The sequence below is a fragment of the Meles meles genome, chromosome 7, assembly GCF_922984935.1.
Source record: "Meles meles chromosome 7, mMelMel3.1 paternal haplotype, whole genome shotgun sequence".
In the NCBI taxonomy this organism is placed as follows: Eukaryota; Metazoa; Chordata; class Mammalia; order Carnivora; family Mustelidae; genus Meles; species Meles meles.
In genome coordinates this window covers 89547064-89562479 of record NC_060072.1, presented here as the reverse complement: position 1 = coordinate 89562479, position 15416 = coordinate 89547064, and the positions used below count along the sequence as shown (strand labels likewise).

Sequence of the window (15416 nt, the reverse complement as noted above, 5' to 3'; positions counted from 1 at the left end):
GGTCCTTCTTGGGGCAAGGGAAGCTCTGAGGAGGGAGTCGTACTAATGGAGGGCACAGTGGCTGAAGTGTCTGTGTGTCGGACATCTTTGGGCCTTTTATATACGCAGAGAGCCTAATGCGTCCATGGATTAGGGGCAATTAGATGTCTTTATTGGCTTGGGTTGCTTAGCTGCCTTGGCTCCTCCCTTAATGTGCTTAATTGGGGGCCAGATGTGGCCAAATATTTATGGCCTTTTACCCTAAAATCCACAATGTTTATCTTCAAAAGCCCAGCTCATCTCCCCCATACGCTCCCCACAGGCTCCCCCATACACATGTGCCGGAACTCAAGGATTGGAGGATGGGGAAGCAATGACTCATTAGAATGGAGGGAGGAGAAAGGCGGGGCTAGGGCTCCTATACCACCCCAATTTAAGAAGTTTGTGCTGCTGTCCGTGGTGCTGATCGAACCGGCCTTGGGACCCTGGGAGACTGTGAGATCAACAGAAGATGATGTGAAACGGGCTGTGCTTGGTGGTTTCCCTCACACCGTTAGCGCATTTCTCCACCGCCAAAACTCCAACACCCCCACACCTGCCCAAAACCCTCACCCACACCTATCAACATATTCTTTCTTTATGACTCTCCCTCTTTCGACTCCCTCTCTTTTTGTCTCACACACACACACACACACAGACACACACATACACACACCAGCGTATTCACATATTGGCCCTCCCACCCACAATCTCACACACACATACTCACCTTCTCATGTGCATTCTCACCTACTTTGATTTGCACACAGAGTAGTCCCTAGGCGAACTTATTAGACAGTCATGGACAGCCTATGCTGAGAAGAGGCATTCCCTTCCTAAAACTCTTCCATGGGGCCTAAGGGGGCACACAGTGGTTTCACTGGCTTCAGGAATGCCCAGCAAGGGTGCCTAGGTGGCTCATTTGGTTGAGCTACTCCCTTCAGCTCATGATCTTGGAGTCCCGGGATCGAGGTCATGATCCTGGAGTCCCAGGATTGAGTCCCACTTCGGGCTCCCTGCTTAGCAGGGAGTCTACTTTTCCCTCTGACCCTCTTCCCTCTCAAGCTCTCTCTCTCTCATTCTCTCTCTCAAATAAATAAGTAAAATTTGAAAAGAAAAAAAAAGGAATGCCCAACTATTTCCAACAATGCCCCAAGAAAAGATAGCATTTCTGGATTTCACCTCAAACTTCCACTTTCCTCCTGGGTCCAGAAAGCTTGGAGTAAACACTACTGTTATGAGTCTGTATAGCATTTAGCTCAGAATACAATCTAGACAGAGAATAGAGATAGATACAGAATACATTTAGTTCAGAATAAAGCTAGATAGAGCCATGAGGAGGGTATCCAGCCCCCTGCCACAACCTCCCCCTACCTCAGATCTGTGTTGTTTCCTATGCTATACCAATCCTATAACCCCCTTCCCTTCACAGCAAGCTGTCAGTAACCTTGGCAGATGTCAAAAGAGATCACAGGCACTTATCGGTGTGTGCTACCTGTAGTGTGAATAGTGTGGGTCTTGAACTCAAAACGGTTGGATGGAGTCTGTCATGAATAGCTCTGTGTGATATGAGGGCAAGGCACTTCATTCCTTTGGGAAGTATGTTAAGTCTTTTCTTCCAGTAGTGCCTGGGAAAATTACAGAGATGTTCACATGCTCAGTAAACTCCAGAGCACTGTGCAGATGTGCTTTGTTCAAATAATTAAGAAGCTGTGGTGCTTTAAAAAAAAATTCTTTTTCAGAGTTCACATTGAATTTTTTTTTATTTGACAGACAGAGATCACAAGTAAGCAGAGAGGCAGGCAGAGAGATATGGGGAAGCAGTCTCCCCGCTGAGCAGAGAGCCCGATGCGGGGCTCGATCCCAGGACCCTGGGATCATGACCTGAGCCGAAGGCAGAGGCTTTAACCCATTGAGCCACCCAGGTGCCCCTCACATTGAATTTTTAAATTTTTTTAATTTTTAGTATTTTTAAATATTTTAAATTTTTTTTTAAATTTTATTTACTTCTTTGAAAGAAAGAGCACATGAGAGATAGTGTGTGCTCACAAGCAAGGGGGAGGAGGAGAGGGAGAAGCAGACTCCTGACTGAGTAGGAACCCCCACATGGGATTTGATCTCAGGATCCTGGGATCATGACCTGAGCTGAAAGCAGATGCCCAACCGACTGAGCCATCCAGGCACACAGAAGGAAACAGAATTTTAATGAAATAGATTAAAACAAAATCAAGTAGAGTAGAATAGAAAATAGAATAGAGTGCATTATATGTAGTAAAAAATAAGATATCATTTCCTTTTTGTTTCAATTGTATGTGGTATGTGTTTATGTGTGTACTTTGTCACTACACAAAATTATTTCTTAATATGATTGAGAATAAAAAAGTTTAAATACACAGCATATCAGTTAAGAACATACATTCAGATTCCAAACTGCCTAGTTTCAAAGTCCAGCCCTGCCACTTTCTAGCTATGTAATCTCAGATAATTACTTAACCTCTCTGTACCTCATGTCATGATTTATAAAATGAGGATAATAGTTTCCACCTCATAAAGTTGTTGTAAGGATTAAAAGACTTAATCCACGTAAAGCACTTAGAACAGAGCCTGACACACTCTAATTATGTAATCATATTAGTAGTTGTTATTGCTGCTAATGCTTCTGCTGTAGATATACCAGTAGGTTTGATGGAATATACCTACCCACATTCCTAAACCACCTATGTAAAACTCCCACTAATGGTGTCTATCTTAAAGGACTAGTAAAAAGATTAGATTAAATACATGAATAACACTTAACACAGCACCCAGCATGTAGCAAGTGCTCAGGAAATGCTATGTACTATTATTCTACCACGGGGTCAGTCTAAGGAACAGGGAGGACCTGAGACCTTTGGCCATGGTCACTTCTTGTATCCTGGAAAAGAACCCAAAATCAAATGTCCCTCCTCAATCCCCACTCTAGCCCAAGAGTCCCCAGGGAAGGCCCAGTGATAATCTCTCCTCTTAGGCAAAGGGAAAATGTCACCAGTCCTTGGACAAATGCACTACTGGATAAAAAGAGAAACTTGGACAGTCCAAAAAGTCTGTTATCTATTAATAATTCATAAATTTATATTTCTTCTTTGGCCTTAACAGACCACCAGAAATCCTCAAACATTAATCAACAACATACTCATTTTTCTTGCTTTTTGCCTGATCCTAAAACCTCCTCATTTGTCAGTAGCCCAAGGATATCATGAAGTTGAAGGTGGGGGATATGCCATCCATCCAGGTACAATGGAACTCCAAAAAGAACAAGAGAAGTCAGATTTTCACTACAGCTAGACAGGTGAAAGTTGGAATTGAGGAGAACTTCCCAGAAGGAGAGCAGGTAGTCATTGTTTCCTAAAGGAACTTGCATTACGCCTCCCATTTAGGGAAACTTTATTTAAGAGAGAGAGACTATTTATCCTGGAGCGGCCACCATGTTTTCGGAAACAGGGTAAACAAAAACATCTTCAGATCTGGGGTTACAACCTCCTTTTTTAGCCTAAGTGGATCTTGGTTCAAGGGACACCTGAAAAGAAGGGGCAAATCTGGTGGTTTTAAAATTAGGAAGCTCTTGTTCATGCCTCCCTTCAGTCCATCCTTCTCCTGTGAAGAATGTTATAAGGCAGATTCCCCCAAATGGATGATGGGTTAGATGAGATAACATCTTATTGGGGAATTCAGTGATTATGTGATGGCTATATCCCTGCCATATGCTGAAGCCTGTCTTAATTTTGGAAAAAGGGAGGAAGGCACTAAGAGGAGGAAGGAGACACTGATTCTGGAACTCCTAATCTGACAGGGAAGACAGACCCACATTCACAAAAAAGTCCAGAAGTCTGAAGAGGGCTGCTTTTCAGCTATATCATCAGTTACTCAGGAATGCAGTGCCTTCTGACAGTGCCCATTCTGGGGTGATATAGAATGCAACTAATCTGATGGGAAAGGTAAGAAAGACTCCCTGGAAAGGGTGAGTACAGATATCTGTAACGAGGTAGGTGGGGCAGTGTTGGTGACAAGGTGTGCATGGAGGTATTTCAGAGAGTGGACAGTAGGGAAACCTGAGCACCCTTGCAGGAGAGCCTGGGACTGTGAGATGTTGTGATAGTGGAGAACCAGTTGAGGCAGAGACCTCAGAGGCAGAGAGTACTATCTCTGGGATTCTGTTTCAAAGCTATAGGGTGGGAGGAAGCCTGTGGGCTCTACATCTGAGGGTACCAAAACATCTACACACTAGGCTTGCAGGTATCCAAAGGACTGTGCCCTTTCTAACCTTGCAGCTCATGCTTTCTGTTCACAGAAAACAAACGCAGGGCAGGTTTCAATGAAGGGAGTTGAGGGGAAGAAGGAGAGGCTATTTATATAACACTCGGGCTGTTGAGGGAGTTGACCCTAGGCAAGCTAAAAGGCAGGACAACTAGATTCATGAGTTGAGAGATCCAAGTCAGATCCCTGCCTCCTCAGCCAAGACAACCTAGGCCAGTGACCAATTAAGCATGAGAACTCACCAAAGGAAGGAGGGGCCAAAGGCCTTTGTGGATAGCCTGGGGGAAGAGGGGAAGTGGATGAAGACTGACTCAGAAGCTCTGCCTTTGGTGAAGTCCATCCCACTAACCAGGTTCAAACTCTGCACCTCCTCCAGGCTGTGAGGGTTCATTGCTGAAAAGCTGAAGCCAAGGTTGCCCACCTCTTCAGATATGTCCATACCTTGCCCTCAGTGCTGTACTCCTTCCCCCATCGACCTCCTTTTCCTGTTCTTCCACCCCTAGAGTGTCCCCCACCATTCTCTCATGGGTCTTCTAGTTTTTCCTCCATTCTCCTCCACTTCCTTCCCCTCCCCTCCATCTCCCCCAATCTCCCCTCCCTCCCATTCTCTTTGCCCCTCCCCCAGATGGTCTTTGTCCTTCCAAGTAGCACTAGAGAGTAATAGTCTAAGACCAAGCATCTTCTCCCTTCTTTTCCCTAGAAATCTACTTCCCATCCACTTCTCTTTTTCCTTCCTCAATCCTGCCCTCAGTTTCTACTTTCTCCATGGCCTTCAGGATTCTTGGTCTTGTTGGCTGGCTTTCCCTACCACTCCTGTCATCATTCAGGTCAAGAACTTCGCTTTGGCCAAGGACACGTCTACTCACTTCATCCCTCCTTCAGGCCCCAGCCGGGAATGTCTCCCTACCCAGCCCCCACTCCCAGGAATGGCTGCCCTCTAGTCTGCTTCATCTGATCATCACCCCATCCTACCAGAAAGCTTTGCACAATTAACCACCAAGCTTTGATGGCTCCATTACTCACATTTAATATACAGTTGGTATTCATTTCATTCATTCAACAAATATTTATTGAGCACCTACTATGTGCCAAGCCCTTGGAATATATCCATGAACCAAACATTTGTGTTCATTGGTATGTTGTGAGGTTTGTATTTTTTGTTCACAATCTAGGTGTGTGTGTCCAACTTTTCTCTTATAACTGGATGCTTACCACAAACAAGGGTGAGCTCCCCTCCATCCTCTGGTCCTGTGCCCTGAGAGCACTGTAAAGGGCCATGAAGAGGATGGGGGGTGTTGTTAATGAGAGTGTGTGTTAACATGTTATATACAAACACTATCTACTGTGTGATACTTCTAATGAGACGGTGGATAGATAGGAGTGCAATGAGATAAACTCATCCCTTCCACTGGGATCAAACACAACAGCAGACTCTGAGCACCAGCTTTGCCACTAGCTACACAACCTACAAAACTTTTAACCTTCTAGGCCTCAGTGTCCTCATCTGACACCTGCCTCAGAGGCTAATTATAAAAATTAAAATTAATGCATGTTGGGCAATTAACATAGTATCTAGTATGAAGAAGATATGTTTTTTAAATTTAGAAGAATTCTCATAAAATGATTTTCTACACTGATCATATACTATTTGCATAATTTTTTAAAATAACCACACACCCTAGAAAAACTCTTGCACAAATATACCTGAAGACATGGAAATGAATGTTCATGACAACTCTGTTCATAATACAAACTCTAGAAACAACCCTGAGGCCATCAGTGTGGAGAGATAAATAAATTGTGGCATATTCATACAATGCGTACAATCCACTGTGAAAATGAACATCAATGCAGCTACAGGAAGCCACACTGAACAAACTTAACTAGACACAAAAGAATACACACAAGATAATTCCATTTATATGGAATTATATCAAAAACTGGAACATGAGGGGCACCTGGGTGGCTCACTCAATTCAGTGTCTTCCTTCAACTCAGATCATGATTCTGCAATGGACCCCTTACTGGGCTCCCTGTTCAGCGAGGAGCCTGCTTCTCTCTCTCCCTCTGATACTCCCTCTGCTTGTTCTCTCTTGCTCCTTCTCTCTGTCAAATAAATAAATAAAATCTTTTTTTTTTAACTGTAAAACTAAGTAATTTATGTTTTAGAGAGGCATACATTTGTTCTAAAACTGCAGAAGAAAGCAAGGGAATGATTCAACAAAAATCCCAGAGAGGGGTTGTCCCTAGGCCAGAAAGAAAGGAAGAATAATCAGAATGAGGCTCCTAGGAAGTTCTTAAGTTACATGTTTGTGTTTTTTCTTCCTATAGATGATAGGTTCATCCCCTATACATCTTTCGTATGGGTGACCTATAGCACAATTTTACCTCCTATAAAGCTCATATAGCCAGAGCAAAGACTACAGTGGGGATTTGGCCAACCCTCCTCCCTTCTCTCTTCCCCCTCCCCCTCCACAAATCTTTTTACTCCAATTAAACATACAGATTGAATGTCCTTTTAGGTCTCCAAAAATTATCAGCCTGCAGTTTAGCAAAATTTTGTCACCTTTGAATTTTTTTGTATCTTGTTTCTTTAAATTGCTTTGTGTTTCTTCAAAATTGTTGAGGAAGGGCCAACCATTAGTAATTAGCTCATGTTTATGCATGTCATTTTTTTTATAAGGAGCTACACTGGGGCAGAAGGGAACACACGTGTGAGATGCACTTTGACTCATGGCGCTTCTCCTCAGGTCACCAGCTGACTTGCAGGGAGCACTGGGGCTCAGTTGTGGGCAGTGCCCAGAACTGTGATGAGGGTATAAAGGGTCTTGGAAGTGTTGGCCCAGCTCCCCAAACACATAAAGTGACACCAGGTGCCACACCCTCCTCTGGATGGCCGGATGGCTGACACAGTCCCTGAGCCCATGTTTGTCCTGTCACAAGGCCTCACCCCTGAATGTTTCACACAGGCACCCCTCCCCAAGCCCTGGTCTGCTCTCCTACCTTCCCTTTTCCTATCCACCCCACCCCTTCCTCCTTCCCTAAGCCGCCCAGCCTGCCTTTACCCCTAAGACCAACAGCTACAGGGGGCTTCCAGCCCCATCATTTCACACTTCTCTTTTCTTCTCTTTCACTTAATGCAGAGCTCTGTACTTCATGAGCTCATTTTTCCAGACCTGTTCTATTGGAGTGGGGTGCTTCATGGGTAAGGAGAACACAGTACTCTCTGTCAAGACACCAACAGTACACCAGAGGTATGCAAATAACTACATCTGCTCTTTTCTGGGTGACTCAGTTGGTTAAGCATTTGCTTTTAGCTCAGGTCTTGGTCTCGGGGTCCTAGGATCAAACCCCGCACCAGACTTCCAGCTCATCGCAGAATCTGTTTCTTCCTCTCCCTCCCTCTCTCTCTCTTTCAAATAAATAAATAAATAAATAATCTTAAAAAAAAAATTTTAAGCTGCCTTTTTCTGCCCTCTCCTTCAGTTCTCAGCCACAGAGTCCTACAGACCTCCAGCCCCAGCCTCATATGGCCCCTGTGCTACACTCCCACCCTCCGGGGTCCCTCCCAATTCTAACCATCCCAACCCCCTGTGACTCTGTCCAGTTCCTTAGACTGATTCTCCCCCAGTCATAAATCCACAGATATCCCTCCTAAACAACTTTCTCTACCCTCTTGAAATTTTCCAGAGATTAGGAAATCCAGGTGTTGTCATAGCTTGTAGGTGAGAAGGCATGGCATCTCCTGGGCTCCAAAAAATTCAAAGGTAACTAGCTAGGAGACACTGGGCAAGTTACTTAAGCTCGCTGAGCCTCAATTTCCTTACCTGTACAATGGGGATGATGATACGTACTTCATAGGGTTGATGGAAGAATTAGAGATTGTTTATGGCTTGTATGATATCATATAGTAAGTGGCAAAAAAAAAAAGGAGAAAGAAAATATCCTCTTATCAGAATAGGACCTATGTTTTCCTAGGGTGTTCTAATTATAAATGGGAAATGTGTGCAAGTGACCCGATTTAGCATCACGGATGATGGAACAAGCTGATAATTTGTGCTTCATGGGGTAATACGATAAGAGTACAGCATTAGTTCTGAAGTAGTCTGCCCAAAAATGTTTAAGTCGAACCCAATCAAGCCTCCAGACCAGCACTATCCAGCAATGCTGTTGTGATGGGGGAAATGTTCTTTATCGGGTTTGTTAAAAAGTTAATCGGTGGCTGTGTGGCCATGTGGCTCATGCAATGGGGGAACTCCATTCTGCATTTATTTAATTTTAACCAATTCAAATTTAAATAGCCACATACACCTACAGGCTACCTTATGAACACCCCAACTCTAGTGTTAACTTCCAGTTCAAAACACAAGGGACAGAGCCACAAGTTAAGTCACATAAAACCAATTAAAAAAAAAAACTCTTGAGGGGCGCCTGGGTGGCTCAGTGGGTTAAAGCCTCTGCCTTCGGCTCAGGTCATGATCCCAGGGTCCTGGGATGGAGCCCCAAGTCCGGCTCTCTGCTCAGCAGGGAGCCTGCTTCCTCCTCTCTCTCTGTCTGCCTCTCTGCCTAGTTGTGATTTCTCTCTGTCAAATAAATAAAATATTTAAAAAAAAACTCTTGAGACTACTAGGAAAATTGAAAATGGAATGGCTAGTCAATGATTCTTTGGAAATACTAATTTTCTTGAATGTGCAATGGGTATGGTCCCAATTTCTATATGTGTCATACTTCCTATAACGTCAAATAGGCAGGCAAGGATGGCACCGTGTTAACCACAGTTGAATCCAGGTAACTAAGGGGGAACATTTCAGGGTGTTTGTTATGTTCTGCTTTCAACTTTGCTGTATGTTCAGATATTCTCACAGTGAATGTTGAAGAAGAATGTTGAAGCAGATATTTAATAATCTGCTGGCTGCTGGCTGCTGGCTTGGTAGGAGAAAGGGGTTGTATTTTAGTAGCCTACCAGACAGATGGAGATGGGGGAAATGCAGATATGTGTTACAAATGCACTTCGGCCACTACTACTGAGATAGAAACTTCTAGATGTTATTTGTTAACACCTCAGTATTTCCTGGGTCCCCTCCCAACTACCCCTGACAATCACACAGGTCCCCTGCTTCTCCCAGAATCTGGTCTTCCTTCTCCTCTCCTCCCCTGGACCCCTTCCCACCTCCCATGCCCTGCCCTTCTCTCCCCAGTCTCTGGTGAGTGCATGCCTGCTGACAGGGCACTTTGAAGATGAAACATTGCTGAGTCCCCCTGCAGCCCAGAGGCTGGCATCCCGTACACAGAGGAGGGTGCGGGCCACTCCACCATTATTAAAGCACATTCTAAAGAGGTGCTGGACTCAACTAACCGCCCAAGCCTATAAAGCACAAATTGACCCAACGGCACAGCCAAGCCCTTCAGATCCGAGCATAAATAGGACCGGGGCACCTTGCAGAGCACAATTGGAGTTTCCACAAGACTCCAGACTTCATCCTTGTACTCCGAAGCCCCAACGTCCAGAAGCACCATGACCTGCGGATCAGGATTCTGTGGCCGCGCCTTCAGCTGCATCTCAGCCTGCGGGCCCCGGCCAGGCCGCTGCTGCATCACGGCCGCCCCCTACCGCGGAGTCTCCTGCTACCGCGGCCTCACTGGGGGCTTTGGCAGCCACAGCGTCTGCGGGGGCTTCCGCGCTGGTTCCTGTGGCCGCAGCTTTGGCTACCGCTCCGGAGGCGTGTGTGGGCCCAGCCCACCCTGCATCACCAGCGTCTCTGTCAACGAGAGCCTCCTCACCCCCCTCAACCTGGAGATCGACCCCAATGCTCAGTGCGTGAAGCATGAGGAGAAGGAGCAGATCAAGTGCCTCAACAGCAGGTTTGCTGCCTTCATCGACAAGGTGGGTGCCCTTGATCACACCCTTCCTGAACCCCTCAGTCCTGAGCTAGTTACTCAGGAGGGTCAGGGACAGGAGACATGTGGTTCAGGGGAGCTCCCATTTGATGGAGGAGAGGGATGCGCGTGGACCAAAGGCAACAGTACGTAGAGCAGAGGCTCCTGATTTGACAGTGTTGCTAGTTCAGACGACCTCCACTCAGGCAGGCAGGTCCCCACAGAGAGACAGGGACAGTCTTGGAACTGGCAGGCCAGAGCAAGAGGGCAGTCCGAATACACAGACACAAGAATGAACAGAAGAACTAGGAAAAGGACCGCAGGGGCATCCTCTAGGTGGGGGTCCTGGGCCACACCTCCCTGTACTCCATCGATGCTCAGGACCCAGGCTGGGCACGGGCTTAGAGACAAAACAGACACCTCTAGCTGGCTCCAGACCACATGCGACCTGGACTCACCAGGTCTGGGTAAGTCCGTTTCCGTGAGAGCAGGGACTGACCTTCCCCAATCCTGGCTCCCATCCCTACATTGGACACTGCAGACACACATGACAATCAGGAAGGCCAGAAGTCACCTTGGGTCCCACTGCCCTTCTCTGCCAAAGCTCTGCTGAGCTGTAGTCTCAGACTTTATCCTAAAGCATTTGGACCCACCCACAAACTGGCCTTGGAACACCAGGAGCCACCTGACCCCCTCCTCCTACCCTGAACGCAGGTGCGCTTCCTGGAGCAGCAGAACAAGCTGCTGGAGACCAAGTGGCAGTTCTACCAGAACCGCAAGTGCTGCGAGAGCAACCTGGAGCCCCTGTTCGAGGGCTACATCGAGACGCTGAGGCGGGAGGCCGAGTGCGTGGAGGCTGACAGCGGGAGGCTGGCCTCAGAGCTCAACCATGTGCAGGAGGTGATGGAGGGCTACAAGAAGAAGTGAGTGCGGCCTGCAGGGTAGTCTCAAGAAACGAAAGGGGATTAAGCCCAAGCAGGATAGATTCGGTTTAGACCACAAGAGGAACTTCCCAATAGGAAGAAGACAGGGATAGGAAGCCTGTGGGGACAAATGCTCTGGTGTTTACACACTGGAGAGAGCAGGAGCTGCTCCGGCTACCTCGTCCTTATGTGTCTGTTTCATTAATTCATCGAACGTTTTTTGACATCTACTCTAAGTCCCAGGTGCTGTGCTAGGACCTGAGGTGGGGTGGGGGAGGGAGAAGGGGGCACCAGAACTCCTATGGGGTTCCTGCCCTCCCCTAGGGAGTTACAGTCCAGAAACAGAAGGTCTACAAACATGTGCACGGCACCTCCATGCACCCACCACCGACATCAGGAATGAGAGTCCCTGAAACCAGAAGTCCCCTGGGTGACAGGTTGGATGGAGCTCCCACAAGAAAGGGACCGACAAGTTCCCTTCTAGTCCAGCGATTTTTGATTCTATGACTTCCTCCCAAAGATCCAGTTCCTGGACTGTGTTTGTCTGGGCCTCCATTCTCTTTTTGTCTCTTCAAATCCCAGCGTATTAAAAGTCTAGCCACTGAATCTTGTGCCCTTTATCTCCAGATACGAAGAAGAGGTGGCACTAAGGGCCACCGCTGAGAATGAATTTGTGGCCCTGAAGAAGGTGAGTGACCCCGGAATACTCGTCCCCCAACTCGGAAAGCAGGGCAGAGGCAGGAGGGAACGATCTTCAATTCAGAGAGGCTGAGCGACTTCCCCAGAAGCACGTGGAGCAACCCCACCCCTATTTCTTCCCCCACCCCAAAGGCCCCAGTCCTCCCAGGGAGGCCCCCAACAGCACAGTACACTGCGTGCTTCAAACAGGGCACTCTCCTCGTCCATCCCATCCGAGATAACTCCCATCTGGCCTATGGCATCCCACTCCATTCTGCCCTGGGCCTGCCAGAGAGCGCACATTCCTAACTATTGTGAGTGAAAGAGCCCATGAATGCTAGGGGACAGTCACATCCTCAGGTCCCCCGACTGCGGGGAGACGCTGGCCTGAGCAGTGCTCTTGTTCCTCACCCCTTACACTTGATCTGCCACAAATGCCATCACATGGACCCCCAGGTCCTTCCCACCACCTCCAGAGGAGGAAGGCCAGGGTTACTGGAGGAAACGGAGGCACAGAGGTCAAGGTTCTTGTCCAGAGTTGCCCTGGTTTGGAAGGGGCAGAATTGATCCCTGAGACCTCTTCTGACCACAGACCTAGTTTTCTTTCCCTGAGGTGTCCGGGCAGAGAGGGCTGGGGCACCATGAGAATGGACCCATTTTACACCGGAGCCTAAGTTTCAGTGATAGGGCAAGGTGTGGGTTCTAGAGGGATCATCGCGTAGGTACCAGAGGAAGTGCCTGGAATCCTCACAGTCCCCCTCCCTTACCCCTGCCCCTGACCCCTGTATAAAGAATTCCATCAGTTCCAGGATATCAGGCATAAGAATGAGCAGTTAAGGAGGGTTTCCAGGGAGTTTTCCCAGTCCAGTGGGTGCTCTCCCGGGTGGCAAGAGCTCTGTGTGGCCTTCCCAAAGAGACACCTGTGGCCCCCTCTCCCCTTTAGGATGTGGACTGTGCCTACCTCCGCAAGTCAGATCTGGAGGCCAATGCGGAGGCCCTGACCGAGGAGATCGACTTCCTGCGGCGCCTGTATGAGGAGGTGAGGAGCTGTGGTCCAGGCAGAAACCTGGCAGCCAGCCTGGAAGAGGGGGCCTCAGCCCTGGACTGGAGTTGGCCAGGGATTTGGGCTGGGGCTGCAGTCCATGAGGCTATGGTAGGAGCAGGGGCTGGAGACCAAGGAAGGGCTGAGAAGATTGAATCCACACTGGTGTGTGAGGCTGGAGTGTAAATAAGATCCTTCTGTCTTCTCACCCCCCACCGTCTGCAGGAGATCCGTGTTCTCCACGCCCACATCTCAGACACCTCGGTCATCGTCAAGATGGACAACAGCCGGGACCTGAACATGGACTGCATTGTGGCTGAGATCAAGGCTCAGTACGATGACATCGCCAGCCGCAGCCGGGCTGAGGCCGAGTCCTGGTATCGCAGCAAGGTGAGGGGCATATGACACCTGCCTCCTAGACATGGCAGCAGGAGGAAAGGCAGGTGTGTAATAACAAGGCCTCTTTTGTCTATGGATTCTGACCCCTTGGATGGTAACAGAAGAGCAAACAGCTCTCAGGTTATAGAGTCTGGGCAGGGCTGCCATGTATGGTCACACTGCTCAACCTGCCAATGGTCTGTGGTGTCTGAGTGGGTGGGAGACTGCATCCTGAGCCTCAGGAGCATCTCTGCTTCCCCCCAGTGTGAGGAGATGAAGGCCACCGTGATCAGGCACGGGGAGACCCTGCGCCGCACCAAGGAGGAGATCAACGAGCTCAACCGCATGATCCAGAGGCTGACAGCTGAGGTTGAGAATGCCAAGTGCCAGGTAAGGGTCACCCGGGGCCTCCCGAGGCCACACAGGCAGTGTGTGTCCCTGGTGGATCTCACCATTCATGCTCCAGCCCTCTGCATGACTAGAGTCCCTGCTTGTGATCCCTGGGGGAGACTCAGCTGATGAAGGGGAGAGGTCTGCTCTTGGGGTGTTCCCAGCTGGGAGAGGGGAGAGACTGGATACATCCAGGAAATGGACAGAGAGACCTGGGCCATAACCCACCTTGCTCTCTTCTGGGTCCCCAGAACACCAAGCTGGAGGCTGCAGTGACCCAGTCGGAACAGCAGGGCGAGACGGCTCTGAGCGATGCCCGCTGCAAGCTGGCGGAGCTGGAGGCCGCCCTGCAGAAGGCCAAGCAGGACATGGCCTGCCTGGTCAAGGAGTACCAGGAGGTGATGAACTCCAAGCTGGGCCTGGACATCGAGATCGCCACCTACAGGCGGCTGCTGGAAGGCGAAGAACAGAGGTGGGGCCCAGCCCAAGCAGGCTCTGAGCTGCTGCACATTCCTGCTCCTTGAATAAAGAGCACCCTTTCTCCTGGGCTGGGAAGGACCAGGGATCTAAGACAGCCTCTCATCCATTACTTTGGGGGAGGTCGTGGCTTGGGATGGCTACTCTCAGACTCTCTCCTCCTACCCTGACCACTTGGGGTGGACTCCACCCCAAGGATTTGGGGAGATCTATCTGCAACTCTGGTGGAATCACTCACGTTGCCTTTTTCTTCTGCCCCCTCAGACTATGTGAAGGCGTTGGCGCAGTGAATGTCTGTGAGTAACACAGCCCCCGGGTGCATGGATTTATTTCATTCCTAGAAGGGATGGCAGAGTTTGGAGTAAGGGCTCCCACTGAAAGATAGGGTAGGTGGGCTGGCATCACAGCAGGAGGGATTGGGGGTCTGAGAGCAGCTTTGAAACTAGATGCACCTACTGTTGTAAGTCAAGATTCTGCTTACTTTGAATATACAGTGCTCAGGGCGTGGGGAGGGACGTCATTGGGGAGGCTGATGACCCACCCCCAGAATTCTGACTGAGCCTTTGGGGTTCACAGGTGTGAGCAGCTCCCGCGGCGGGGTCGTCTGTGGGGACCTCTGCGTGTCTGGCTCCCGGCCGGTAACGGGCAGCGCGTGCAGCGCCCCCTGCAGTGGGAACCTGGTGGTGAGCACCGGCATGTGCGCCCCCTGCGCCCCCTGTGCCCCCTGTGCCCCCTGCGGCCCCTGCAACTCAGTCACATCTTGTGGCCTGGGCACCGGTGGCGTGGGCTCCTGTGGCATTAGCTCCTGCGGCGTGGGCTCCTGCGCCAGCAGCTGCCGCAGATGTTAGACACCCCAATTCAAGCTCTGGGGTCTCTCCCACCCAGCCTCCCAGTGGAGCAAGCTCTCGACTACTTCTCTGGCACTTTGAATGGTCTGTCCCACTCCCAGCCTCTCATATCTGTGCGTGATCCCTTCTTCCTCAGCTGTGCTGCCTGCGCTGGGAAAGGCTACCCGTCCCCTTGATACTCGTGGGAAGGGGGCTCAGGGGCCAGAGGGCCGGGACAAGGGCCCACCCTACGCTGCCCTGGGTGATGGCCGCACCCCATCCCCCCAATATTCCCCTTCCATCTCTGCCGTGTTCATCTCTGTCTTGATCTGTGTTTCCAATAAATCAATGTAGCCAACTCTGAGCCATGTCTGCATCTCTGTTATCCACAAGGATCCAGGTATGGGAGGGTCCCCAAAGTCCCGTGGAGCAGAAAAGGGTCTAGTCTGAGGTCTTCAGCACAGTCCTCTGTCCCTGGGCTCACAGTTCTCAGACTGACCCAAGGGTTGTGCT

General features: G+C 49.3%; 1 protein-coding gene across 2 annotated transcripts; it reads left to right on the top strand.

Moving 5' to 3' along the window:
* Window positions 1-9826: 9826 nt before the first annotated feature.
* Window positions 9827-14924, top strand: LOC123946777 (keratin, type II cuticular Hb1). Of its 2 annotated transcripts, XM_046012514.1 has the most exons (10): window positions 9827-10195; window positions 10903-11111; window positions 11739-11799; window positions 12733-12828; window positions 13057-13221; window positions 13474-13599; window positions 13851-14071; window positions 14341-14372; window positions 14653-14788; window positions 14885-14924. In XM_046012514.1, exons 1-10 carry the CDS (start codon window positions 9827-9829, stop codon window positions 14922-14924), a joined length of 1455 nt encoding a protein of 484 aa, XP_045868470.1. The 2 variants fall into 2 exon arrangements, with proteins under 2 accessions (XP_045868470.1, XP_045868469.1); XM_046012513.1 differs by having other exon boundaries at window positions 14653-14924.
* Window positions 14925-15416: the final 492 nt, after the last annotated feature.